We start from the raw sequence: 27,765 nt of genomic DNA on the forward strand, positions 1-27,765 counted from the left end.
CTACATTTCCCATGATTCCCAGGGTGATTTAAGTGTGACTGAGAAGCATGGGACATGTTATTGCTATAGATGTGCTATTCCCGAAAAAAAGACTTTTTGGGACGTGATGACGTGACGACATGCACGTCGTAGGAGGTGGAGACGCGCACTTGCTGCAGGGAAGGAGGGATTGGAGGGAGAGGCGGGTAGCTGGAGACAACGCCGCCGTTCTCTCGCTCTCGTGTGCCTGCAACCTGGCAAGCGGTATCGTGCTCAGTCAGGCCGACTGAGCAGGTTTATTGGACGAGGTCCCGGCCGAGGAGCGGACCTGTTTGTTTGCCCCTCTCCTGTCCGCGGGGAAGCGTCTGGGTTCCAGCGTCGACTCCGGTGGACGAGAGGAGGAGTTTCCTGCGATGCTGGCCGATGCTGGTTGATGCCGCCCGAGGACAGCTGAGACTGAAAGGGCGCCAAACAAAAGACCTAACGGTCGCTCCGGTTGGAGAGGTGAAGTCGCGAAGACGGCTGAATTCCGGCTATGTGTATACTGGGTGATTTAAATCAAAGTTTATAACGAGGTGCTGGCCTGAAAAAACAACCAGTAATTCTTTTTTTTTTTTTTAATTAATCTGGAATATTTTATACTATAAATTTAATTATTTGAAATACACTTGATATAGTGATAATAAATTGTTCTGTTCTGTGGAGATACTCTTTCCTCTTACAACATGGCAACTAAAAGGAATGTGAATAGAGATCTCCCTAAAGAACAACCAAAAAGAGACAAAAAAGAGAAACAACTTGGATCAATGGCGGAATTTTTCTCTCCTTCCCAGGACAGAAATAAAGAAAAAAATCTAACTATGTCAACAACTTCTCAGTGGGATGAATCCCAGGACCTTCAAACTCGTAGCAGTCTTAGTCCTACAGTGTCTCAAGATTTTATGCTTGCTCATTTTGAAGAAATTAAGAAGGAAATATCTAAAGGCTCCATAGAAATTAAGCAGGAGATAAATGAGCTGGTTAACAAATTATCTGATGTTGAAAATAAAATCTCAAATCTTGATTTACACTGCGTAACCATGAAGGAAACTATTAAAAATGTTACCCAAAGAGTTGATAAGATCCAGAGATTTGGAGGACAGATTCGGAAGATTAAACCTTCGTTTTCGTAACATTCCAGAGAGAGTCTCTCAAGATAAACTTAAACCGTTTTTATTTGACTTATTCCATGCTCTGGGTGTGTCCTTAAAAGACTCTGACTTAACAATGGATAAACTACACAGACTTAGACGACCAGATGGGCTACCAGAAACAATACCACGAGATGTTATTGTCTCTTTTTCATCTTTATATATTAAAGAACAAGTGCTGCGTGCAAAGAGGAACTCTAATTTGAAAGATGAGGTCAGACTCGGACATGGAGGAGAGAATTTTCTACATCGTTATCTACTTTAAGACAGAACAATATTAAATATAGCTGGACTAGCTCATCCAATGTGAGACTCTGGTGGGAAGGTCAAATAAGATCTTTTGACTCCCCAATCGTGTTGGCTGAATGGTGCAAGACCTTAAACATAACTTCAACACAATTATTTATTTATTTTTTTTCTCTCATGGGTGCTTAGTAGACACTATAGATATTACGTAAGGTTATTTTAATAAAAAAGAGTAGGGGAATTGATTAAGCAGTATAGGGTGTTGTCCGCATAATTTAGATAAACAAAGTACATGGAAGTAATTAGCCAAGTAATTGGTATACACTAATGAATATGTTCAATGGTATAATAGAAAAAACTGAATATGGATGATTTAGCGTTGTGCACTAATTAATTAAGCAAAGGTCTGGTACGTCTAAGCTGAAGTCACTAATTTTTCTATCTTTTTTCTAATAAATGAATTACACAAGTAGGATTATTAAATGTATTTTTGGGCCTAGTTGTGGGCACTAATCACAAAATACTTGAAAGCTACGATTTAACAAAGGTTTTTTTTTTGTTTTGTTTTTTGTTATGGGTGTTGACCGAAATTATCCTAATAGAAAATTAGGGGAATTGAGGCCCCAGTGTAGAGCATAATTTATATAAACAAAGTACATAAGCACTTTCTACCCAGAAAGATTATCAGAATTAGGGTTATTTAGTTTGGAAAAAAGACGGCTTAGGGGGGATTTAATAACTATGTATAAATATATAAGGGGACAGTACAGAGATCACTCCCAGGACCTATTTATACCCAGGACTGTATCTATAACAAGGGGACATCCTCTACGGTTGGAGGAAAGAAGGTTTCTACACCAGCACAGACGGGGGTTCTTTACAGTAAGAGCGGTGAGATTATGGAACTCTCTGCCAGAGGAAGTGGTTATGGCAAACTCAATAAAAGAGTTCAAAAGGAGCCTGGACGTGTTTCTTGAAAGCAATAATATTACAAGTTATGGATATTAGATTAATAGAGACAGAACGTTGATCCAGGGATTTATTCTGATTGCCGTATTTGGAGTCGGGAAGGAATTTTCCCCCTGGTATGGGGCAATTGGCATCTGCTTCATAAGGGTTTTTTTGCCTTCCTCTGGATCAACACAGTAGGGACACAATATGTATATAGGTTGAACTTGATGGACTTTGATCTTTTTTCAACCTTATGAACTATGTTACTATGTTACTATGTTACTTTAAAGGCCTCATGGGGGCCACATATAGAAGTAATTAGTAATTGGTATACACTAATGAATATGTTCAATGGCATAATAGAAAAAAATTGAATAAGGATGATTTAGCGTTGTACACTAATTAATTAAGTAAAGGTTTGATATTTTTAAGCTGAAGCCACTAATTTTTCAATCCTTTTTCTAATAAATGAATTACACAAGTAGGATAATTAAATGCACTTTTGGGCCTAGTTGTGGGTATTAGTTAAAAAATGCCTAAAAGTTACGAATTATTAAGGGTTTTTCCTTTTATTTATTTATTTATTTTTAATTTATTATATAATAGTGTTTAATAGAAATATGACTATATAGATAACCATGGTCTAGGAACATCTTATATAAGGTGTCAACTTATAGAACTGTCTCTCTAGCCTCCTTATATTTATAATTGGTATAATATATTTAACAGCAGTGAGTGTTGCTATCTCTACTATATGTCTTAAATTAGACATAGGAGGTGTGTCAGTTTTGAGACTCCTCATTCGGGAGGATGTAGGTTGTATATCTAAGGCTCCCTATAGTCTCGTTTTATGTTTTCTGATGAATGTGCTCCTGGCCTTAGTTTTTCTGAGGACCAAGGAGGTTGTAATTTTTCTGTTTTCATCTCCTCCTCCTGGGGCCTCTTGGCGTCAAAAGAGGAGTGAGCTGAATGGTAGTATGATAGGTTTCTTATATATGTTTTGGGTTTTTTTTGTTATATGATTTGTGTTAAGCTGCATAAGGAAATGTAGATGTGTGGTTCCTAGAATTTTTGAATGATCAAGGTGTGTTCAGTCAACACCCAAGGTTTAAATTCGCCATACAAGCGCTCTATTGTCTATAACTTTTTATGTAGAGAGCATATACATGTGGGCTTCTTACAGGAGACCCATTGGAGAAGACTAGATAATAACAAATGGGGAGGGAAGAAATACCCGGTTTTGGTTCATGCTTCAAATGAAACTAAAAAGAAGAGAGGGGTAGCAATAGTTTTCTCTGCTATACTTCAAATCGAAATTAAATATGAATTTCATGACCCGGAAGGTAGATACATAATCATAGTCTGTAAATTAGATGAAGAGTGGTTTACTCTGGTAAATGTCTATCTACCTAATTTTGCTCCAGTACATCTCTTGAATAAGATATTGGAACGAGTAGACAATATTAAGATCGGCTGTTGTATTATAGCAGGTGACTTCAACTGTGTCCTAGATAGTGAATTAGATACTAAAACTTAAAAAAAAAAGACTCAATGAAGAAAAAATAAAGTCCCAAGCAAGAGCTTTCAATAATTCTCTTAATAAGTATGAGCTTATGGACACTTGGAGAGTTTTACATCCACTCGAAAGAGATTTTACTCATTTTTCCCATGTCCATTTATCATATTCTCGTATTGACTACATACTAAGCTCTCCATCTTTCATTAATAGGATCCAAAAAATTGAAATTAGAAATAATACCTGGTCAGATCATAATATTATTATTATGGAAATTAGAAATAATATAAATAAGAATGTACGATCTACTTGGAAATTAGATGACTCCATTCTTTTTAATAAAGATAATGTGAAACATTTATCTGAATTAATACTTATTTTTCAAAGAGAATAATCCTATAGATACTTCGCCAGAAAATAATTGGTGTGCATTCAAAACAGTGCTGAAAGGTCATCCAATTAAGCTTAAAAGTACAATTAGGAGGAAACAAGGGAGAAATCTTGCGGAGTTATATCTATTGTATAATCAGGAAGTTACTGAGAATAAAAAAAAATCCCACTATAGATAAACTTGAAAAAATTAGACAAATCCAAGCTCGAATTAATGACAAATTGATGGAGAGAACAGTTAATAATATGGAGAAATTAAAAACTAGATACTATTGTTGTAGTAATAGAGTAGACAAAATGATGACGAATAGACTAAAGAAATTAAAAAGTAATAATCGGGTTCACAAGATAATAATGGACAATATACTATACACCAGAATCAATTGGTGAAAAGTTTAATCAATATTACGAGAAACTATACAATTTGAAAAATAAAGTCTCATCAGAAGAAATCGACAACTATCTCGATAAAATAAACTTTCCCCAGATATCTATAGAGCAGAGAGCTACTCTAAATACTGATATAACATCAGCTGAAATCAGAGTAGCTATATCTAAATTAAACAAATATAAAACTCCTGGACCAGACGGTTTTACAAATCTATTCTTCAAAATATTTAGTCAGCAAATTCTAGATCCTTTATTTCTTACTTTTAATTCTATTGCTAGTCATGGTAAACTTCCTATTGAAATGTCTAGAGCTAATATCCTTCCTATTCTTAAGCAACGTAAAAATCCGACAGATCCTGCTAGTTACAGGCCAATTTCTCTAATTAACGTAGACGCTAAATTATATTCGTCTATTCTCGCTAACAGATTGAAATCTATTCTTAATACTATTATTAATTCAGATCAAGTCGGTTTTATTCCGGGCAGATCATGGTGTAATCATATTAGAAGAATTATTAATATTTTAGATCAAGCAGAGAAGAAGAATATCCCTATTGTAATAATGTCAGTTGATGCAGAGAAGGCTTTTGATCGGGTAAACTGGGATCTTATGAGTAAAGCCTTATTAAAGTTCGGAATTATGGGTTGGATACACACGGCAATTATGGCTCTTTACTCCAACCCTGTTGCTAGGACAGTAGGACCAAATATATGCTCAGACTGGTTTGCCTTAAAAAATGGAACAAGACAAGGTTGCCCTCTGTCCCCATTGTTATACATATTATCTGTGGAGCCCTTAGCCATTTGTATTCGAGATAACCGTGATATTCATATTAGAGATCTAGATTTAAAAATTAATTTGTATGCAGATGATATACTAATCTCTATCACCAATCCACAGGTCTCTTTAAATTTTCTTATGGCGGAATTTAAATATTATAGTAAGGTCTCGAATTACAAAATGAATATAAACAAAACAACATTATTAGAAATAAACCTAGAAAACTCTTTAATTGAACAGATCAAAAGAGAATATGATTTTGTTTGGGCCAAGTCTGACTTCATATATTTAGGTATATATTTAACAAAATCTATTTCTTTATTACTAGAGACCAATTTTAAAGAATTCTCCTGGTGGGGAAGGATTAATATATTAAATTCTTACATAGTACCTAAATGGTCATATATGTTTTCAATGCTTCCATTAAGTATGCCTGACCCCTGGATAAGAATGGTACAGACGAGCTTTGAATGTTTCGTATGGAAAGCAAAAAAACCTAGATTAAAGCTGTTGTTATGGCACGTAAACCGAAGTATGGAGGCTTGGGTTTTCCTATTTTGAAAAATATTTTTCTGGCAAATATAATAGTTCATATATATAGACTGCAATCAGAGAATTTCCTAAATTAAGGGTGGTATGCAATTGAGCTGGAGACAGGCGGTTTTAGTAACTTGGCTGATATTATATGGTATTCCCTAACTCCAAAACATCTTTCAAAAATAAAAAGTTCCAATTTTATTTTGGGACAGATTCTCCCAATTTGGGAGTATATCAAGAAAAATTTAAATCTTAATAAAGGGATCCCGTCTTTTTCTAAACTTAAATCTGTAGAATTGTTTATTTCAGATATAAATTTTGATGACTGGAGAAGTAAAGGTATACTAACTATAGATCAACTTATGACTTCAATAGGACCTAAACCTTTTTCTCAATTGATACAAGAATATGATCTATCTAGTGCTGATATATTCAAATATTTGAGAATAAAAAACTTTCTGATGAAAGATCAATGGAAACCTAGTCGGGAGCTTTTAACTCGAACTAAGAAAATATTTACAGGAAATGATGTGGACAAAGTGTTATCAAAATGTTTTGATTTAATAAGTTTTGTTATGCTGGAGATATAAAGCAGATAAGGGAAATTTTGTTCATATTTGGTGGAATTGTGTAGGCGTGAAAAAGATATGGTTTAAGATGTATGATTTAATCTTTGCCTTAACAGCAAAAAATTTTTATCGATCTCCTGTAACGGCTTTACTACATTTAGAGTGGCCAAACTGTAGTAATAAAGAAAAACAGTTCATTATTCATTGTTTTATAGCTGTGAAAATCACGATTGCCCGTTTATGGAAACAAAATCTTCCAATCCCATGGAACGCGGTAATCACCCAGCTGAAATTCCAAATAAAAATGGAAAGACAGCTTTATAATTCCTACTTTATTTCTGAAACAAAATCTAAGACATGGGAATCATGGCTAGTTAGGCTAGAGGAAATTACGAGTTAGGGCTTGAGTGTGTTGAGTTGTTCGCTTTTACTTTTGATGAAGTGATCACTGGATAAGGAACAGTTTGGGACCACTAGTCTACATAAACCCATAATGCAGCTTTTATATTTATTTAATTATTTATTTATATATTTATCTATCTTTCTTGATGTCTTTTTTGTATTGTATCAATATATGTGTATGTTTGATTTGTGTATTTTTGTATTTTTATAATGGAGAAAATCAAATAAAGACATTTAAAAAAAAAAAAAAAAAAGATGTGCTATTCTCACTGACAGGTGAGCAAGAAAAAAAAACACTATACACATGCAATAAGATACACCACCACATTACTACCACCATTCCCCAGTGAGTGAGTGTCAGATTTTAAGTGTGCTTATGAGTGCCTGTCAGATTTTAAGAGTGTTCATGAGTGACTGTCTGATTTTAAGTGTGCTTATTAGTGACTGTCTGATTTTAAGTGTGCTTATGAGTGAGTGGTAGATTCCCTGCATGGCCCATTTCATTCTATAATACACCATATGTAAAATACAGTAATGCTGGTATTGCTTAAATTACTGGTACATAATGTACATTTATTTCAAATAAAAACAACACTACAGAGTATGCCAACACTTTATAGTTACACATACCATATACAGTAACAGAATAGCATGACTAGCGTCTTCTTGTTATTATGGTTTTAGAGTAGCTAAACAGCAAACCTGCCACCCCACCGTATTCTGATTCCAAATTGCCATCATGTCTTCCACTCCTTTCACATCCAGAGGAGAGTGCTCAAGCGACATGCCAACTCCTTCCACATCCAGAGGAGAGTGCTCAAGCGACATGCCAACTCCTTCCACATCCAGAGGAGGGCCTTCAAGAGTGGCACCAGTAGAGAAAGCGAAAGGAAAAGGCAAATCTACTAAAAAAATTATTACGCAGGAGCTATACAATGCCAATTTTAAAATTATGGTGATAAATGAGGCAGAAAAAAAACAATTGTGCAGCTGCCAGAAAGTACCGTGTCACAGAGTGTAATGTCAGGAGATGGCGGACACAGAAGAAAGAACTCCTGTTTCAAAGGCCCTAAAGTTGGGCGTCATGAAGAACTTGACAAACAGGTAGCAAAATTTGTCTCTGAAATGCGTAGCAAAGGATACCCTGTAACCAGAGAAGCTATGCAGATAAAAGCACTGGAAATTGCAAAACAGTTAAAAATAACTGAATTTAAAGCCAGCATGGGATGGTGCAGAAGGATGATGTTAAGACATGGTTTGTCTTTGAGGTGACGCATATCTTTAGCACAAAGACTACCAAATGACTTTAGTGAAAAACTACTTTCCTTTCAATGCTTTGTGATCGCTCTGAGGAAAAAGCATGACTATGCCCTCAGTCAAATCTGTAATGCAGATCAAACATCGGTGTTTGACATGCCAAGCAATGTTACGGTGCACAAGAAGAGAGAGAGAAATCAGTTCTCATAAAATCTACTGGGAATGAAAAATCTCGATCAACCGTAATGTTTGCAGTACTAGCAGATGGAACAAAGCTTCCCCCATACATTATTCTGAAAAGAAAAACTATGCCAAAAGAAAAAGTACCATCAGGAGTGATAGTCAGAGTTCAAGAGAAGGGGTGGATGGAAGAAAGTCTAGTTATAGACTGGCTTAAAGTTGTTTGGGGAAGACAACAAGGAATCCATTGCAAAAAAGAGGAATGCTTGTCCTTGATGCATTCAGAGGACATTTAACCCCAAATGTTAAAAAGCTAATTTCAAAGATGAACACTGATTTGGTCATCTTCCCTGGAGGTATGACCTGGATGTTGTGGTTAATAAACCATTTAAAGACCATTTAAAAAGGAAGTCCAATGCATGGCTCCTTTCTGATGATCACACCCTCGCTCCAACAGGAAAAAATAAAAAGCCTAATAAAAATCTAATACTCTTATATGTGAATGGGTACTTCATGCCTGGGGCCAGATTTCTGCTGACAGTATTGTTCTTGGCTTCAAGAAATGCAGCATTACTAATGCCATGGATGGCACAGAGGATGATATCTTGTGGCATGAGACACCACAGAGCAGCACTGTAAACAAAGGAGATGAGGAGGACGAGGAAGAAGATAATGATCCAGTCATTCCAGTCATCATTGATTAAAAAAATCTAGAAACAAACACTGTTGTTTTTCCCTTTGATTGTTTTTTTGCACATGTTTGCTATTTTACAGGTAATCTGGTTGTTATATGTTAATGATTAAACTATTTTTATGACAAAAAGTGGTTTTGATTTTTTTTCCCATTAGGCTAGTCTTATATTCAGGCATTTTCTCCTCCCTCCCCCCCATAAGATCCAAAAATATAGGGGTCGTCTTAAATTCGAGCAAATACGGTATATAAAAAATTGGAAGTGTAGAAATAGTTAACAAAAAAATGTAAAAAATAATTCAAAAAATAAAGATCCCAGGGATTTCACCATGACATCATAAGAGGAATCATCCAGTTAAAAGAAAATATGTCATAAAAAAATACATTATTATGAGCAAGCCCTAAAATTGGCGCTGTATCTCCCCAAAAATTTTGGCATGGAAAGAATTAAAACACCAGCATTTGAAATATCGAGGGTTGTCTAGTTTTAAAAAAAAGATATGGTTTTATTTGGTAAATTGAATTGGCCGTGTTCAAAGATGTTCCAAATAGGGCATGGACACAGGATTACCAAATGGAAAATGCACCTTCCAAATGTGTCCCTTTGGCCCCCAAACAACTAGGCAAACCTCTTTATGGGCGGTATCACAAATATTTCTGACAGTGACATATACCAGCTGTAAATTAGTACCTTAAGTAGAATGTGTGTGGGGAAAAGAAACACACACACACACAAATTACTACTGCAAACAGTGGTAAAAACTGATGGTAACATAGAAAGTGACGGCAGATAAGAACCAGTAGGCCCATCCAGTCTGCCCAACCTCTGAGTACTTTCCTTTAGTACCTGTCCTTATCCTATATCTAGCTTGGCCTTATGCCTATCCCATGCTTGCTTAAATGCCTTTACTGTATTAACAGCTGCTACTTCTGCTGGAAGGCTATTCCATGCGTCCACTACCCTTTCCGTAAAGTAATATTTTCTGATGTGACCATTAAACCTTTGCCCCCCTCTTGTTGTGGTAGTATTTCTCCTTTTAAATAAACTATCTTCCTTTACCTTGTTGATTCCCTTTAAGTATTTAAATGTTTCTATCATATCCCCCCTGTCACGTCTTTCTTCCAGGCTAAGACCCTTTAACCTGTCCTGGTAAGGTTTATCTTGTAATCCATAAACCATTTTAGTAGCCCTTCTCTGAACTTTCTCCCACATATCTATATCCTTCTGGAGATACGGTCTCCAGTACTGTACACAATACTCCAAGTGAGGTCTCACAACGGCATGAGCACTTACCTCTTCCTACTGCTAATACCTCTCGCTATACAACCAAGCATTCTGCTAGCATTACCTGCTGCTCTACTGCATTCTCTGCCTACCTTTAAATCCTCAGAAATAATTACCCCTAAATCCCTTTCCTCACACGTTGAGGTTAGGACAGTATCAAATATTCTATATTCTGCCCTTGGGTTTTTATGCCCCAGGTGCATTACTTTGCATTTATCCACATTAAATGCCAATTGCCACAGCTCTGACCATTTTTCCAGTTTACCTAGATCGTTTGCCATTTGGCTTCTTCCTCCAGGAACATCAACCCTGTTGCAATATTTTGTGTCGTCAGCAAATAAACATACCTTTCCATCAAGACCATCTGCAATATCACTAATACAAATATTAAAGAGAATGGGTCCAAGTACAGATCCCTGCGGTATCCCACTGGTAACAAGACCTTGTTCTGAATATACACCATTGACTACAACCCTCTGTTGTCTGTCACTCAGCCACTGCCTAATCCATTCAACAACATTAGGATCTAAACCCAGAGATTGCAGTTTATTTATAAGTCTTCTATGTGGCACAGTGTGAAAGGCCTTACTGAAATCCAGATACGCAATGTCTACTGCACCACCTTGATCAATTACTTTAGTCACCCAATCAAAAAAATCAATAAGATTCGTTTGGCATGATCTTGAAACCCGTGTGACTTCAGATGTTCAACAATCCTTTCCTTTAAAATAGTTTCCATTAATTTCCCCACTACAGATGTAAGACTAACTGGCCTGTATTTGCCCGACTCCTCCCTACTGCCTTTTTTGTGAATGGGCACAACATTCGCTACTTTCCAATCTCCTGGGACGACTCCCGTTACCAATGATTCGTTAAATATGTGAAAGAAAGAATGGATGTGAAAGAGCTGAAATATCCTGTGGTGTCTAGTTTCAAACGTATGTTTTGATGGGATAAATTGAATTGTCCGGCTTTATAGTTGTCCAAAAAACACATGAGTCAAAGGGACCAGATGTCAGAATTCCAAGTTAAAAAAAAATGGATTGTACATGTCCCAATTGTGGCCTTTTACCTCCCAAACAACCCAGAAAATCCATGCATGGGTGGTATCACTGTACTGTGCAGTGGTCCAGGTTGGAAGGACCCTTTCTAAACACCGAACTCCCAAACTAGGACACGCCGTGACCACTTTGGAGAGCGGTCACAACCGCCACTGTGAGTGATTTCGCCACTAGCAAGATGGCAGCACGTCGTTTCAACAAAAAAGAGTTGAAAAAGTTTTGAAGATGGTCTCTCCAGACCCTCCGGAGAACTCTGGCTCGACTTGCAGGTTGAATACAGGTACTGCATTCAACCATGCAAGTCAATGGAGCCCAGCTTTCTAATCACAGTGTGATTAGTGTAAAAACAAAAAAAGTGAAAACAAATAAAAAAAAAAAATTATAAAATAAAAATAGTTAAAAAATAAATAAATAAGATGGTAGCGGCCAAAAAAAGTATACATAAAAAAGTCCTAAAACATCTTAAAACAATTCTCGCATGGAAAGAGCTAAAATACTGGCATGTTAAATGCCCATCGGGTGATTTGATGGGGTAAATTGAATTGGCCGGGTTCAACAATGTCCCAATTAACACAGGGGGAAGGATGACCATAGGTCTAATTTCCAATTTGAAAAATGCACACGTCCTAAATGTGGCCTTTTAGCCCACAAACTCATGAATGTGGCATATCACTGTACTTAGCAGATGTTGCTGAACACATATTGGGGTGTTGTGTGAGTGACATATACAGGAGCTGTAAATTCATACCTAAAGAACAACGTGTGTAGGAAAAATACACACAAAAAAAATACTACTGCAAACTTTGACAAAGGCTGGTGGTAAAATGTGTGCATGGAAATAGTTAAAATATAAGCATTTAAAATACCCTGGGGTGTCTCGTTTTGAAAAATATATGGTTTTATTGGGAACACTGAATTAGCCAGGCTCAAAGATGTAATAAATAGGGCATGGGCCCAGGATCACCAAATGTCAGAGTTCAAGATTGAAAAATGTGCATGCCCCAAATGTGGCTCTTTTGCCCCCAAACAGCCAGGCAAACATGGGGGGTATCACTATACTCGGGGGATGTTGCTAAACACATATATGGGGGTTGTTTGATAGTGGCTTATGCCAGGAGCTATAAATTCATACATGAAGTAAAATGTGTGTAACAAAATGCAAAAAAATGACTACCACAAAGACTGGCGGTAGAATTAGTGCATAGAAAAAGTTAAAATGCTAGCATTTGAAGAACCCTGGGGTGTCTAGTCTTCAAAAATATATGGATTGATGGGGTAAATTGTATTGGCTAGCTTCAAAGATACCTGAAATAGCACATGGGAGAAGAATTACCAGATTTGGAAAAAATGGTTTTGAAATAGCAAAACGTTACTTGTACTTGCAGAAAAAAACATAAAAACATTGGGTATTTCTAAACTCAGGAGAAATTGAATCTATTTAGCAGGTTTTTTCATTAGCTTTTGTAGATGAGTAAAAGACTTTACAAGTAAAAGTCAGAATATGGTTTTAATGGTAAATTATATGATGCAATCAAAATAATGACTTCTAAAGAAAGCCCTTCTTGTCATGAAAAAAACCTTGTGTGGGTTCAGTAAACAAGAAAGAAGAAAATTACAGCTAAACACGAGTACTGCAGAAAACAGCCTTTGTCACGAAGGGTAAAAAATAAATAAATCAGCCATTGTCATGAAGGGGTTAAACATGTTCTAAAACACCAATAGCTATTAGCTAGACATCAATGCAGCATATAAATTAACACAGTATTACAGCAATTATAGTAGAAACACTACATGTTGATTATCCAAGTGGTTTCCTAAAAATATTTGTTTAAAGCAATGTTAAGCTATTATACAGTGAAGGAAAAAATTATTTGATCCCCTGCTGATTTTGTACGTTTGCCCACTGACAAAGACATGATCAGTCTATAATTTTAATGGTAGGTTTATTTGAACAGTGAGAGACAGAATAACAACAAAACAAATAACGCATTTCAAATATTATAAATTTATTTGCATTTTACTTGGTGAAATAAGTATTTGATCCCCCTATCAATCAGCAATATGTCTGGCTCCCAGGTCTCTTTTATACAGGTAACGAGCTGAGATTAGGAGCACTCTCTTAAAGGGAGTGCTCCTAATCTCAGCTTGTTTCCTGTATATAAGACACCTGTCAACAGAAGCAATCAATCAATCGGATTCCAAACTCTCCACCATAGCCAAGACCAAAGAGCTGTCCAAGGATGTCAGAGACAAGATTGTAGACCTACACAAGGCTGGAATGGGCTACAAGACCATCCCCAAGCAGCTTGGTGAGAAGGTGACAACAGTTGGTGCGATTATTCGCAAATGGAAGAAACACAAAATAACTGTCAATCTCCCTCGGTCTGGGGCTCCATGTAAGATCTTACCTCGTAGAATTTCAATGATCATGAGAAAGGTGAGGAATCAGCCCAGAACTACACAGGAGGATCTTGTCAATGATCTCAAGGCAGCTGGGACCATAGTCACTAAGAAAATAATTGGTAACACACTACGTCATGAAGGACTGAAATCCTGCAGCGCCCGCAAGGTCCCCCTCAAGAAAGCACATGTACAGGCCCGTCTAAAGTTTGCCAATGAACATCTGAATGATTCAGAGGAGAACTGGGTGAAAGTGTTGTGGTCAGATGAGACCAAAATCGAGCTATTTGGCATCAACTCAACTCGCCGTGTTTGGAGGAGGAGGAATGCTGCCTATGACCCCAAGAACACCATCCCCACCGTCAAACATGGAGGTGGGAACATTATGCTTTGGGGGCGTTTTTCTGCTAAAGGGACAGGACAACTTCACCTTAGCCAGAGCATTTAAGATGGGTTGTGGATGGGTATTCCAGCATGACAATGACCAAAAACACAGGCAACAAAGGAGTGGCTCAAGAAGGAAGCACATTAAGATCCTGGAGTCGCCTAGCCAGTCTCCAGACCTTAATCCCATAGAAAATCTGTGGAGGAAGTTGAAGGTTCGAGTTGCCAAATATCAGCGGCGAAACCTTAATAACTTGAGAGGAGCTGCAAAAAGGAGTGGGACAAAATCCCTCCTGAGATGTGTGCAAACCTGGTGGCAAACTACAAGAAACTTCTGACGTCTGTGATTGCCAAAAAGGGTTTTGCCACCAAGTACTGAGTCATGTTTTTTTTGAGTAAAATGCAAAAAATTTATTTATAACTTATTTGAAAAATTTGAATTTGAAATTTGAAAAATGCACACGTCCTAAATGTGGCCTTTTAGCCCACAAACTCATGAATGTGGCATATCACTGTACTTAGGAGATGTTGCTGAACACATATTGGGGTGTTGTGTGACAGTGACATATACCAGGAGCTGTAAATTCATACCTAAAGAACAACGTGTGTAGGAAAAATACACACAAAAAAAATACTACTGCAAACTTTGACAAAGGCTGGTGGTAAAATGTGTGCATGGAAATAGTTAAAATATAAGCATTTAAAATACCCTGGGGTGTCTAGTTTTGAAAAATATATGGTTTTATTGGGAACACTGAATTAGCCAGGCTCAAAGATGTAATAAATAGGGCATGGGCCCAGGATCACCAAATGTCAGAGTTCAAGATTGAAAAATGTGCATGCCCCAAATGTGGCTCTTTTGCCCCCAAACAGCCAGGCAAACATGGGGGGTATCACTGTACTCGGGGGAAGTTGCTAAACACATATATGGGGTTGTTTGATAGTGGCTTATGCCAGGAGCTATAAATTCATACATGAAGTAAAATGTGTGTAACAAAACGCAAAAAAATAACTACCACAAACACTGGCGGTAGAATTAGTGCATAGAAAGAGTTAAAATGCTAGCATTTGAAAAACCCTGGGGTGTCTAGTCTTCAAAAATATATGGATTGATGGGGTAAATTGTATTGGCTAGCTTCAAAGATACCTGAAATAGCACATGGGAGAAGAATTACCAGATTTGGAAAAAATGGTTTTGAAATAGCAAAACGTTACTTGTACTTGCAGAAAAAAACATAAAAACATTGGGTATTTCTAAACTCAGGAGAAATGGAATCTATTTAGCAGGTTTTTCCATTAGCTTTTGTAGATGAGTAAAAGACTTTACAAGTAAAAGTCAGAATATGGTTTTAATGGTAAATTATATGATGCAATCAAAATAATGACCCTTTAAAAACAAAGGAGTGGCTCAAGAAGGAAGCACATTAAGATCCTGGAGTCGCCTAGCCAGTCTCCAGACCTTAATCCCATAGAAAATCTGTGGAGGAAGTTGAAGGTTCGAGTTGCCAAATGTCAGCGGCGAAACCTTAATAACTTGAGAGGAGCTGCAAAGAGGAGTGGGACAAAATCCCTCCTGAGATGTGTGCAAACCTGGTGGCAAACTACAAGAAACTTCTGACCTCTGTGATTGCCAAAAAGGGTTTTGCCACCAAGTACTGAGTCATGTTTTTTTTGAGTAAAATGCAAATCAATTTATAACTTATTTGAAATGCGTTATTCTGGATTGTTTTGTTGTTATTCTGTCTCTCACTGTTCAAATAAACCTACCATTAAAATTATAGACTGATCATGTCTTTGTCAGTGGGCAAATGTACAAAATCAGCAGGGGATCAAATATTTTTTCCTTCGCTGTACTTATCAATTCCTGGGCACATTTTCGGAGATGAAGTGGGTTGCAGAGAACTGTATAGATATACACTATCTCACAAAAGTGACTACACCCTTCACATTTTTGTAAATATTTAATTATATATTTTCATGTGACAACACTGAAGATATGACACTCTGCTACAATGTAAAGTAGTGAGTGTACAGCCTGTATAACAGTGTAAATTTGCTGTCCCCTCAAAATAACTCAACATACAGCCATTAATGTCTAAACCTTGGCAAAAAAAAGTGAGTACACCCTTAAGTGGAAATGTCCACATTGGGCCCAATTAGCCATTTCCCCTCTCCTGTGACATGTGGCTCATTAGTGTTACAAGGTCTCAGGTGTGAATGGGGAGCAGGTGTGTTAAATTTGGTGTTATCACTCACACTCTCTCATACTGGTCACTGGAAGTTCAAAATGGCACCTCATGGCAAAGAACTCTGAGGATCTGAAAAAAAGAATTGTTGCTCTACATTAAGATGGCCTAGGCTATAAGAATATTGACCATGAAACTGAGCTGCAGCACGATGGGCAAGACCATACAGGACAGGTTCCAAAGAAGTTGAGTGCATGTGCTCAGTGTCATATCCAGAGGTTGTCTTTGGGAAATAGACATATGAGTGCTGACAGCATTGCTGCAGAGGTTGAGGGGGTTCAGCCTGTCAGTATTCAGACCATACGCCGCACACTTCATCAAATTGGTCTGCATGACTGTCGTCCCTGGAGGAAGCCTCTTCTAAAGATGATGCACAAGAAAGCCCGCAAACAGTTTGCTGAAGACAAGCAGACTAAGAACATGGATTACTGGAACCATGTCCTGTGGTCCGATGAGACCAAGATAAACTTATTTGGTTCAGATGGTGTCAAGCGTGTGTGGCGGCAACCAGGTGAGGAGTACAAAGACAAGTGTGTCTTGCCTACAGTCAAGCATGATGGTGGGAGTATCATGGTCTGGGCCTGCATGAGTGCTGCCAGCAGTTACAGTTCTTGGAGGGAACTATCAATGCCAACATGTACTGTGACATATTGAAGCAGAGCATGATCCCCTCCCTTGGGAGACTGGGCCTCAGGGTAGTATTTCAACATGATAATGACCCCAAACACACCTCCAAGACGACCACTGCCTTGCTAAAGAAGCTGAGGGTAAAGGTGATGGACTGGCCAAGCATGACTCCAGACCTATTGAGCATCTGTCGGGCATCTTCAAACGGATGGTGGGGGAGCACAAGGTGTCTAACATCCGTGAGGTTGTCATGGAGAAGTGGAAGAGAACTCCAGTGGCAACCTGTGAAGCTCTGGTGAACTCCATGCCCAAGAGTGTTAAGGCAGTGCTGGAAAATAACAGTGGCCACACAAAATATTGACACTTTGGGCCCAATTTGGACATTTCCACTTAGGGGTGTACTCACTTTTGATGCCAAGGTTTAGACATAAATGGCTGTATGCTGAGTTATTTTGAAGGGCCAGCAAATCTACACTGTTATACAGGCTGTACACTCACTATTTCTTTAGTGTTGTCACATGAAAAGATAAAATATTTACAAAAATGTGAGGGGCTAAATTCAGGCTCTTCAGAACAGTTGTAACCAAACTCTGCCTGGCTTTGTCCTTTTAGCCTGCATGCTTTCCCCACCTACTTATTTGCTGTTCTAGCCCCCTGACTGTAGTGGAAAAACCTGTTCTCCCCTAGCTAGCTTGGAAAATCTCCATTTTGCTGGAAAAGATATACTTAACAGTTATACTGTATATTTGTAACTTAGTGATTTCTTTCGGTTGTATGTTCCAAATTTAACCATGTCCATAAGTGCAAAGTTAACTAAGCTTAGAAGCTATTTATAGGGCTGGAGAGGTGAAATGGAGGCTCCCCTGATTTCCAGCATGATATCACAATCTCCTGAACACTGAGTGCTGGGAGGTGTAGTGCTGTGTGGCTGTACACTAAAAGGCTGCTCATATACATGCAACACACCTCCTAAATGTTAGAGTGTATGCCTGCCCCTGGCACCCCTCCCTTCTTTATTTCTCTTCTTTCCTGTTTAGTTTTCCTTATTTCCTTTCATCTTTCTCTCTATTCTCTCCTTTTTTCCTGTCCTTTCTCTTAGTTTTTTCTTTTGGCCACACCCTTAACACACCCCACTCCCCCAAACAAAACTTCTCAAGAAGTGTCCAGGAAACCACACTGCAAAGATTGTGTTACCCTAAACATAAACTAGCAATATTTTCTTAACCTTTTCAGCATTCTTAACTACAAACAGGAGCAGAGTAAAAGAGTCTAGGTAATTGCTTAGTTGTGCTGCAATACACTTTGTAAAAGCAGTTGAACTAAATAAGTATGGTGTGTGCAGCTTTTCAATTAAAACGTTTTTAATTCTGATCATTTGTAGCCACTGTGGAGATGGGACTCTACAGTGCCATCATATATGAGATATAGGGTCGGCTCCTGGTGTCCACTTTGCCAACCACATGTTGCATATTTAGTTGGCAATAGAAGGATGAACACTGTTACAATGTGTCTGTTTAACGGGAGACCAGGCTGTCGAAACACAACATCTCTCTATAGCACCAATCAGGACATTCAACTGGGAACCTACTTGACTGTGTAAAATGTTATGTTAATTCTGGTATATTTGTTCAAATGCTTATTATAGCTCTGGCACTGTAGAAATTAGACTTGGGTGCTGTTTTACCCGCTCAAAGTATGTTAGCTGTCCCGCCCTCATTGACATACAAGTCAAGCACACTGAAACAGTTTTGTGGTAAAACGTATTCTTTATCTTGTTTATTCAATTAAAGCATGCAGTACATGGTCAATTAATCAATAAAGAGTAAACATCAATACATCACCGGATATTGTAGCATCACTCCTCAATCGGGGGACTTTCACAAGCGATTGCTTTTCAGGATCCGGGAAATCACTGCAAGGTCGACCGATAAACGTAGGCTCGAAGCCTCAGTAAATCCCAGATTCTCCTGCAAATCCCCGTTCATTTATACACTAATTTGTTCACAAGAATGTTTCCAATCTGGCGCAGTGAATGAATAAAAACACCTGTATCCTATGAGTATCACGCGCATAAATGTGTAGTATAACATTCTAGAAGATTCGAGTGCATGATCAACGTATGCTGATCATGCGCATTTAAGTTGTTTTCTACATAGGAAATCATGAGATTATGAGTCATAATTCTGGTTCTGCACAACAAGTTCTGAACTATATTATCCTCTATATTTCTGACTATAGCAGCGGGGAATCATGTTAGTTACTATCCTTTTGGCTAACTGAATATACTAACTTATTCAATCGCACCCCATACTCGTCACATTCGTATCACAGGTGCCGGCCAACTCTTTGTGTTCATCTTCGTGGGGGGGGGGGAATCTTCATATTCCACGAATATTCGCCCGTTCCTGTGTTCGGTTCAGGCGAATATTTGTGTACATTCTTTGTGTTCGTTTGTTTTCTGTTTTTTTGTAGAAGGGGTTAATACGGGGTTACCGCGGTACGCACTACGCAGCAGCTTTGGCGCCAGGATTTCAAATGTCCGTACGAGCAACTCTATTGGTCGCAGGCAGGGGCATCCTATGCCATCAACCAATGAAGTGCACATGTACTTCATTGGTTGATGCAAACGATCCCCTTGCTGTACAGACTTTTAACTCTTGGAGCAGGAAGACCATGGTCTCCCCAGGCCAAGTTGCGCCGTCAGGAGTTAAAGGGCCGTGCCTATTGGTCGCCTGCAGGGGCCTCCTCTGGCATCAACCAGGGAACTTGGCCTGTCTCCCCGCTCCAAGCGTTAAAGGTCTTTAACCCCTGATGGCGAACCTGCTATCTATGCACCATCGCAGGGGTTAACGGGAGTGGAAATCTGTAGGTTTGCCATCAGGAGTTAAAGGGCCATAAGAACGACTCTATTGGTCGCCTGCAGGGGCCACCTCTAGCATCAACCAATTGCAATGCTGAGTAGATAAGGTAGGCTAAATGGGGAAGGGACCAGTGAGATTAGTAAACGAAGACTAACACGAAGATTCTTCGTGTTGTGTGTCTTTGTCTTTGTATACGTTTTGCCGCCGCCATGTTCGTATGTTCGGTATTCGGGCTGAACAACGAAAACGCACCATTTGTGTTCATTTTCATGTTCCCCCGAATACGAATGCACAAGTCTAGTAGAAATGCATATGCAATAATCTGCCAACATATAGTTCAATATAGAATCCACAACAGCAGCTTCTATAAGTCGTTTCTACAACAGTTACAATATAAGTGCAGTTTTTCTTGTCCCTAACTTTTATTTGTCCATTATTCATTATTAGCTGCATGTAATCTAGGTAATGCATAATTCAGTTGTTCTTTGGCAGTTTAAAATAATGATAGCCAGTGTTATTTATTTTTCAATGTTGTTCCCTATGTCATGTGCTTTTATTCTACTCAGTCTTAAGTAGGACATACTGTAATCTCCATATATTTTCTCCATCTCTTTCACAATTATTTTACCTTAGGTTTGATGGAGCACAGCAAACGTTTGTTGAGAGCTTTCTTTGAACTTTCCCAGACACACAGAGGTAATATATTTTATAAAACGTATTATCTTTGCTTTGCAAGATCTGTTTACAGTCATAAAATATCTTTGTTAATGTTAAGAACCTTTAGGTCAAGGACCAAACTGATCAGCACTATTATTAGCTAAGGATTAAAGATATAAAAAATAAATGTGGTGTTAATATATAGTCCATAGTAGAGCCCTGTGCGGGACTGCTTTTTTAAGCCCGCTCCCGCTGTTTTGAATCCCGCTCCCGCAATGTGGGTGTTCCGCTCCTGCTCGCTCCAGCCACATTTGTGGCCAATCCCGCCCGCTCCCGCCACATTTGTGGCCAATCAGGGCCCCCTCCTTACCTGATTTCCCGAGCAGGTACAGTGCCTGCCCGCCCGCAGCCCCAGAAAGACCACCTGCGCCCGCAAGTTTTTTGCAATGCAGTCCCAATGCAGTCCGCTAGTCCATAGTGTAAAAGTGTTCATTAGAGATATTCCAGTCAGTATAGTACAAGACTGTTTTAAAATGCCATGCTTGCTAATAATACTTTTTTCTTATAGGGTAGTCTTATATTCAGGATTTTTCTTTTTTTTCTAAATTAATATTCGAATTTTGGGGGGTTGTCTTATAATCAGGGTTCTTTTATAATCAAGCAAATACTATATTTACTAATTTCCTAATAAATTTGGAGGACTGTCATACCAAGAGTAATGATCTGTCATAAATGCTTTAAACCCTTTCATGACCCTGGTTACCTGGCCTATTTTGTTATCTGATGATCAGTTTGTTTGACATTTATACCATGTATTTCAGGAACCATAATTTCCTGACTCCAGAAATTGAATGCATAGGGCTAGCTTTTCATACTGTATGGGATAGAGTGGGATATAACATTTGCTAGGAGTCTATATAGCCTTCTAGAAATAATCATGGAAGCTAATGGGTTTTTTTTCAATTCTGAGAGACCCTTACTAAACAAACAATCCAAATAAATTGTGTTTTGTAGCTGCAAAGAGGGGGGGGGGTCAACTACATGTCCCAATACGTTTGTCCATAGATTGTAACAATCATTTACATACATATGATACAGATACACACTTTGTACTTACAGCATTCGGGGATGTATTCTCAGTAATTGGTGTGAGGGAGCCTCAGCCAGCTGCGAGTGAGGCATTTGTAAAGTTTGCTGATGCACATCGCAACATTGAGAAGTTTGGAATTGGTCTTTTAAAGACCATAAAGCCGGTAAGAGTGATGAATCAAATCATATGTGTTTAGGAATCCACTACTACAATCTTGTTTTATTTCATTATCTCTGAAAAACTAATTTGTTTGACAAAATACACTTTCTCAAGCAAAAATACTAATTAAAAAATTATATTATCCTTAATGTCTTTTCCCTAGCTTACTTTTTGTTTTCGTTATCCTGTTTTTTTCATACACAATTTGGTGTCCCTTATACTGGCATCTGAGGGATGTTAATCTTCTTTAACCTCTTCGTGACGGGACTGTTTTTGATATATTCTACCCTTTCTGACAATGGTTTTAACATTTCTGCGTTGTTTGTGTCTAGCGGTAATTTTTTTTTTTTTTCTCATTTACTGTACCCATGCAAATCATGTATTTGCTGTTTTCAGGAGAAGAGCATCTTTCTTTAGATACCATTATTTTGATCATCTTTTACTCATCTACAAAAGCTAATAAAAAACCTGCTAAATAGATTCTAATATGTGTCCTGAGTTTAGAAATACCCAATGAATTTTTGTATTTGTTTTGTATTTTTTTTTATATTGTAAGGGCTTAAAATACCCCCTTTCTTTCTACACTCTTTCCTTACTTTTGTACCTTGTGGTCAAGAAAGGTATTTTTTTCCTCCTCGTGTATATTGCTAGCAGCAGGGGCATTATCTTTTATATATTGTTTTTAACATTTTGTTCATTCGACCGCATGCCATGCCAGACATGTCAATTCTCACAAAGGCGTTAACCTTCCATGGATTCCCTTCTCAGCACAGACCTATACTACAGCCTCTGTTTCTCTGTATTGTAATTACCCTGGTTACTACGTGTTAAAGGACTAAACATCAGTTTCTATGTTCAATTGTTCAGTCAATGGACTGGACCCACGGGACATTACAGAAATAACTTTTGTTGAAAATATTTTTTCCATCTGACAGATGCTGAGTGATTTAAACACCTATCTAAATAAAGCGATACCTGACACGAAGCTCACCATCCGGAAATATCTTGATGTGAAGTTTGAATATCTGGTATGGAACATGTTTGTGGTATTTGTGTGTAAATGTGTAAATGCCTGCTATACGGACATGTAATAGTGTGTCAGAATTACCAGTACAACTTTTAGACGGGTATATGAAAGAAATTAATGTACTGAAGTGCAGAGAAAAAGAAAAAAGTAATCCTACATTGCCAAGTTAATAGTATTCTAGTATTGCTGGTAGTTTTTCCACTAGTACCAAAATTCGAAACAAGGAAGGCAGCTCTAAAATTTGTATGAAATATTGTCTTATATAATTTAAGGCAACACTTTTTATGAACTGTAACTGCTTTCCACTGTACTAAGTTTGTTTTGACAGTTAGTAGTTATTTTGGTTGTATGCATATTTTTTATCTAAAGGCTAGACAGAATTAAGAGGAATCTAACCATTATTTCAACCTTTATAACCAGTCCATTAACCACATATATAGTGCCTGTCTATAGTAATCCAGTTAGGATTACTGCCTGTTTGTCCCATATGTTATTTTGGCCTCATTCTTGTTTTTATGCATTGCACCTCCATTCCTATGTCTTACCCCCTCAGCCAAAGAAGTATATTAATTGACTTTTCCAAAGATTAAGGTCTCATGGACCCTATGTTCCCCTTGTGCTGGTCAGATTCCCCTTTCCCTCTGCTTGGCGCCTGACCGGGACCAGGCTGCAAATTCATGGAACTCTACGGCAGCTAGGAACTGAGTTGATGCCGCCGACAATTGGAGCTGCGTTGCTATGGACATCCGTTGTCCCACCACGTTGCTGCTTTCTTGTTAGACTATGCCCGTGGTTGGCAACACTCTATGGAGAGGGAGCTCATTTGGGGAACCCTGGTTTTATTACCCATCTTTAAGACCAGGGTTTACCCAACTGCGACTATGGAACTCTGGCCCGGCTACCGAGCAGACTATTTTTGGGGTGTTCCCGATGCTGTCGCTCAGGGTACCGACGTCAGATTTTTGGAACATAACATCCTTTGACCTTGAGCCCTCCATTGGTACACCGGGATTGACACCGCTTCCTCATGATCGCCTCAAAATAGTGACTCTGTCGGGTGGGCATTGCTGGCCATATAACTGTATGGAGGGGGCGGGCTGTCTAGTGGGATTATAATCCTGGTCCATTCATGTTGTGTGTATAAATGTCTGTGTTCCCAATAAACTCAGTTCTGTTTGCACTCTACACTAAATCTCGACTAGTGCTTGGGTGAACAGAAAGGGTTAATCCCTTGAGCTTTTAGCGACAAGGGAGATCTCTACAGCGGAGCTACTCAGTCAGAGTACGGGTCCCTGTGCAGGGACAAAATCGTGCTTTGAACTTGGCTGCAGGGAGGCGAGTGTTGCTGTATCAAGTTGCAGACGACTGTCTGCTTTAGCCTTTGACTTTCTCTTTGAACAGGCTCACAGCAGAAAGAAAAGGGCAGCTGTACCGCAAACAGACATCACAGTCTGTGGCACAGTACCAGGGGATAATCCAGATGAGGAGTCAAAATTCATGTCAATAGGTCAATATCCTTATAAGAAAAAATCAGTAATCCACAAACTGTAAAAAGGGCCAGGCTCGCTGGTTCAAACACCTATTGCTCTAACCTAGCCCCAAAGGGAAAGCCTCCAGAATTTTTTTTCTGAGGACTATGACCTCTTCTTTTTGCTGGAAAAAGTAGAGTGGCTTGTCTTGGGTGAATTGCTTGGCCCTTTTTGGGAGTATAGCCAATAGACTTCATAGGTTCATAGCAGGCTGCAGTCAGAGCTTTGGGTAAATGCAATGAGCTGCAGACAGCAGTCCTGGTGCCCTGTAATAAAGACTCAGGTTCCTTTTTCTAGCCCATTCCTCAACAGAGAGAGGACCTCTAGGCCTGTTGAGGCTTGCCTGTACTGCACAGCAAGGTACAAAGTCAGGGAGACGATGCAGTTGTAGCCCTGACTTTGCGGATGTCTTGACTGTAGACTTGACAGCTGCTGGTCTGTTATGTACAAGATCTGGAGCAGACAGCTGTCTGCTTAAGCCTTTGGGTTTGGCGTTATCTGTAGTCCTAACTAGAATAAAACAGGAGTCTAATAACAGACAACAGGTTCTGTAGAGCAGGCAGGCGGCAAGTGGGCCTGTAGCAGGAGCAGGCAGCAAGGGGTCTGTAGCATTAGATATTCCAGAAGAGGAGTCGGTGCCCATGCCACAAAATGTAAATAGGGCCAGGAATACAATGCTATAGGCGCATAACCAGGTATATCTAGGCCATATCGAGTCACAGGTGTTGTAGATACAGGCAGGTGTCTTGTGAAAAAGCCAGCAGGTGTCTTGTGAAAAAGCCAGCTGGTGGTGTAATGGTTGCTAACATAAGCAGGCTTGTTGGTTGAAACCCTCATGGCTCCTGGCACTTTAAGAAACGCAATTTAACAGAGCCTGTTCTGAAAAAAACTTCCTATCAGTAAGTGACACATTTGCTTGGGTTTCACTTCTCCATCCTCTAATAGGATGCTTGTTTTTGCTGAGAACATGGGAAAAAATGTAAGCAATATCTACCAAAAATCTTATTATAAGAGCCTTACGGGATCCCTAAGAGTGAACTCTGTGAATCACTGCATGAACTATTTCATGTAGAGTAGAGGTATACTCCTACGGTGAGCACACCTGGGTCAAGGCAGTCATGACATTACCCTTGGGTCATGGACTCCACTGAGTTTGGCAAAGCTTTATCCCCTCAATGACAGATGCTGGGGGGTCATGAGGCTCAATTTAAAAGCATCAAAGACAAGGTTCACTCGCTCACCCATGTTATGCAAGTTCTGATATCAAGATCCAGGCAGAGGCCTCAACTATAGCAGCTTCTCCTGCAACTGTGTCATCTGCTTCATTGCACTTGGAGCTACAGTGGATATAAAAAGTCTACACACCCCTATTAAAATGCCAGGTTCTTGTGATTTTAAAGAATGAGACAAAGATAAACATGTCAGAACTTTTTTCCACCTTTAATGTGACCTATAATGTGAACAATTCACAATTCACAAAGTAAAAAAGCCCTGTAAACCAGCTGTATCAGTAATGACCTCAGGAGAGTCGTCATCCACAAAATCCTCCTGCCAAGTAGATGCTCCATTGAAATGTTGAGGAAACTATTCTCACGCTTCCTTTATTTGCCTAGAAACACTCACCCTATGATGGGCTTCTTTTTCCCAGCAATGACCCTTTACATGTGGCTTGAAAAATCCTACCCAGCAAAAAGTCATGCAAATAATGATTTACAGAGTCTAAGCCTGCAACCTTCTGAAATGCCCATCCTAAAAAGGATGAAAAGGCTTCCGAATAAAGACACAACACAGCAAAGCCCATTGGCAAGCATTTATCAATTTAAAATTCATCCTCAAACTGAAGACTTAATAGCTGTCTCAATGTGCACTTTTGCTAATAATGAGCCCTTTCCACAATTTGTAACCCACTTTAAAGCATTTTCAAAAGATGCATACTTAACTGGAAATTTGGTTACAAGGCCCAGGGGTGACAGACTAAAACTTAAAAAAAGGAGGATAGGAGGATAACTAAATGGGCCTTCCACCCTACCCAACTTTAACTCTTTTCAATCTTCTCTTTAAATATCTTTTTATTTTCCTCAACTGACTTCAAATTATTAACCCAAATAACTTTTATATAATATATTTTTGTGAGCAAGTCCTAAAATTAGCACATTAACTTAAAACAATTCTTGCATGGAAAGAGTTAAAATACTGGCATATTAAATGCCCATTGGGTGTCTACTTTAAAAAAAATTTATGATTTGTTGGGGTAAATTGAATTGGCTGGGTTCAACAATGCCCCAAATAACACGGGGGGAAGGATGGCCACACATCTAATTTCCAATTAGAAAAATGCATACGTCCCAAATGTGGCCTTTTATTTCCCCCCAAAAATGACAAACCCATGCACGTGGGGTATCACTGTACTCAGGAGCTGTAAATATACCAGGAGCTGTAAATTCATACATAAAGTAGGTGTGTGTGTGTGTTTGGGGGGAATACACACAAAAAAATACTACTGCAAACTGAAAAAATGCTGGTGGTAAAATATGTGCATGCAAAGAGTTAAAATACAAGCATTTAAAATACCCTGGGGTGTCTAGTTTTCAAAAATATATGGTTTTATTGGGCACACTGAAATGGCGGGGCTCAAAGATGTACCAAATAGGGCATGGGCAGTTGATCACCAAACGCCAAAGTTCAACATTGAAAAATGCGCATGCCCCAAATGTACCCCCTGTGATTGACGCCTGTACCTCTGGTCCAGCTGCACCCTGCTCTCATCCTCCACTTTCTGCTGTTGTTTCCTCTTCTTACACTGATGTCTTCTTCTTGGGGAACTTTATTATTTTGCATTTTTTTATGCAGGAATTTCAATGTTGCACTTGGATTTCTTGTGCACCATGTGTGGAACAATACACAAGACATTGTTCACCAAAATCCTGTGAACTGATGCATAGATTGGGCATATTTTGGGGGAACTTGTAAAATCCTATATTAATGAATTAACCAAATATATAACTGCAGATGATATCTTGTTTACTCTGCTACACACAATAAATTCTATAGATACACTGCTTGACCCTTTAACAACAATTGATGTGCCAAGCACGTCACAGAAGGACATCCTGTTAATGACAATTGACGTGCCTGGCACATCATGGCTTTAAACGGGTGTACATCGTAGATTGCTTTCTTCTCCCAAACAATGTTGCCTTGATGTTGAGGGATTCAGAAACACAGAGATCTGCCCAGGGGAGGGCTGGCAGCCTAAGGCCTGGGGGGCAAGTCTAGTCAACTGGCCCATTGCGCCATCAAAGCGGCTGCGAGCGAAATTGAAAGCGGCCTTCGTGCGGCAGTCACTCCACCAGCGCCTAA

The 27,765-nt window shown here is 38.8% G+C and overlaps 1 protein-coding gene across 1 annotated transcript in view; it reads left to right on the forward strand.

Annotated features, from left to right (window-relative positions):
- Positions 1 to 27,765, forward strand: part of LOC149275150 (PRKCA-binding protein-like) — a gene marked incomplete at its 5' end in the record, with an annotated part of 100,792 nt that overhangs the window by 10,042 nt on the left and 62,985 nt on the right. Inside the window, 3 exons of the mRNA XM_089504943.1 lie at positions 20,577 to 20,639; positions 21,720 to 21,853; positions 22,785 to 22,877. Of these exons, the coding sequence (XP_089361069.1) occupies positions 20,577 to 20,639; positions 21,720 to 21,853; positions 22,785 to 22,877 (290 nt within the window). The remainder of the gene's footprint in view (positions 1 to 20,576; positions 20,640 to 21,719; positions 21,854 to 22,784; positions 22,878 to 27,765) is intronic.

The sequence above is a fragment of the Sceloporus occidentalis genome, unplaced genomic scaffold (genome assembly GCF_023333645.1).
Source record: "Sceloporus occidentalis isolate IW3139 unplaced genomic scaffold, rSceOcc1.0.p SCAF_299, whole genome shotgun sequence".
Classification (NCBI taxonomy): Eukaryota; Metazoa; Chordata; class Lepidosauria; order Squamata; family Phrynosomatidae; genus Sceloporus; species Sceloporus occidentalis.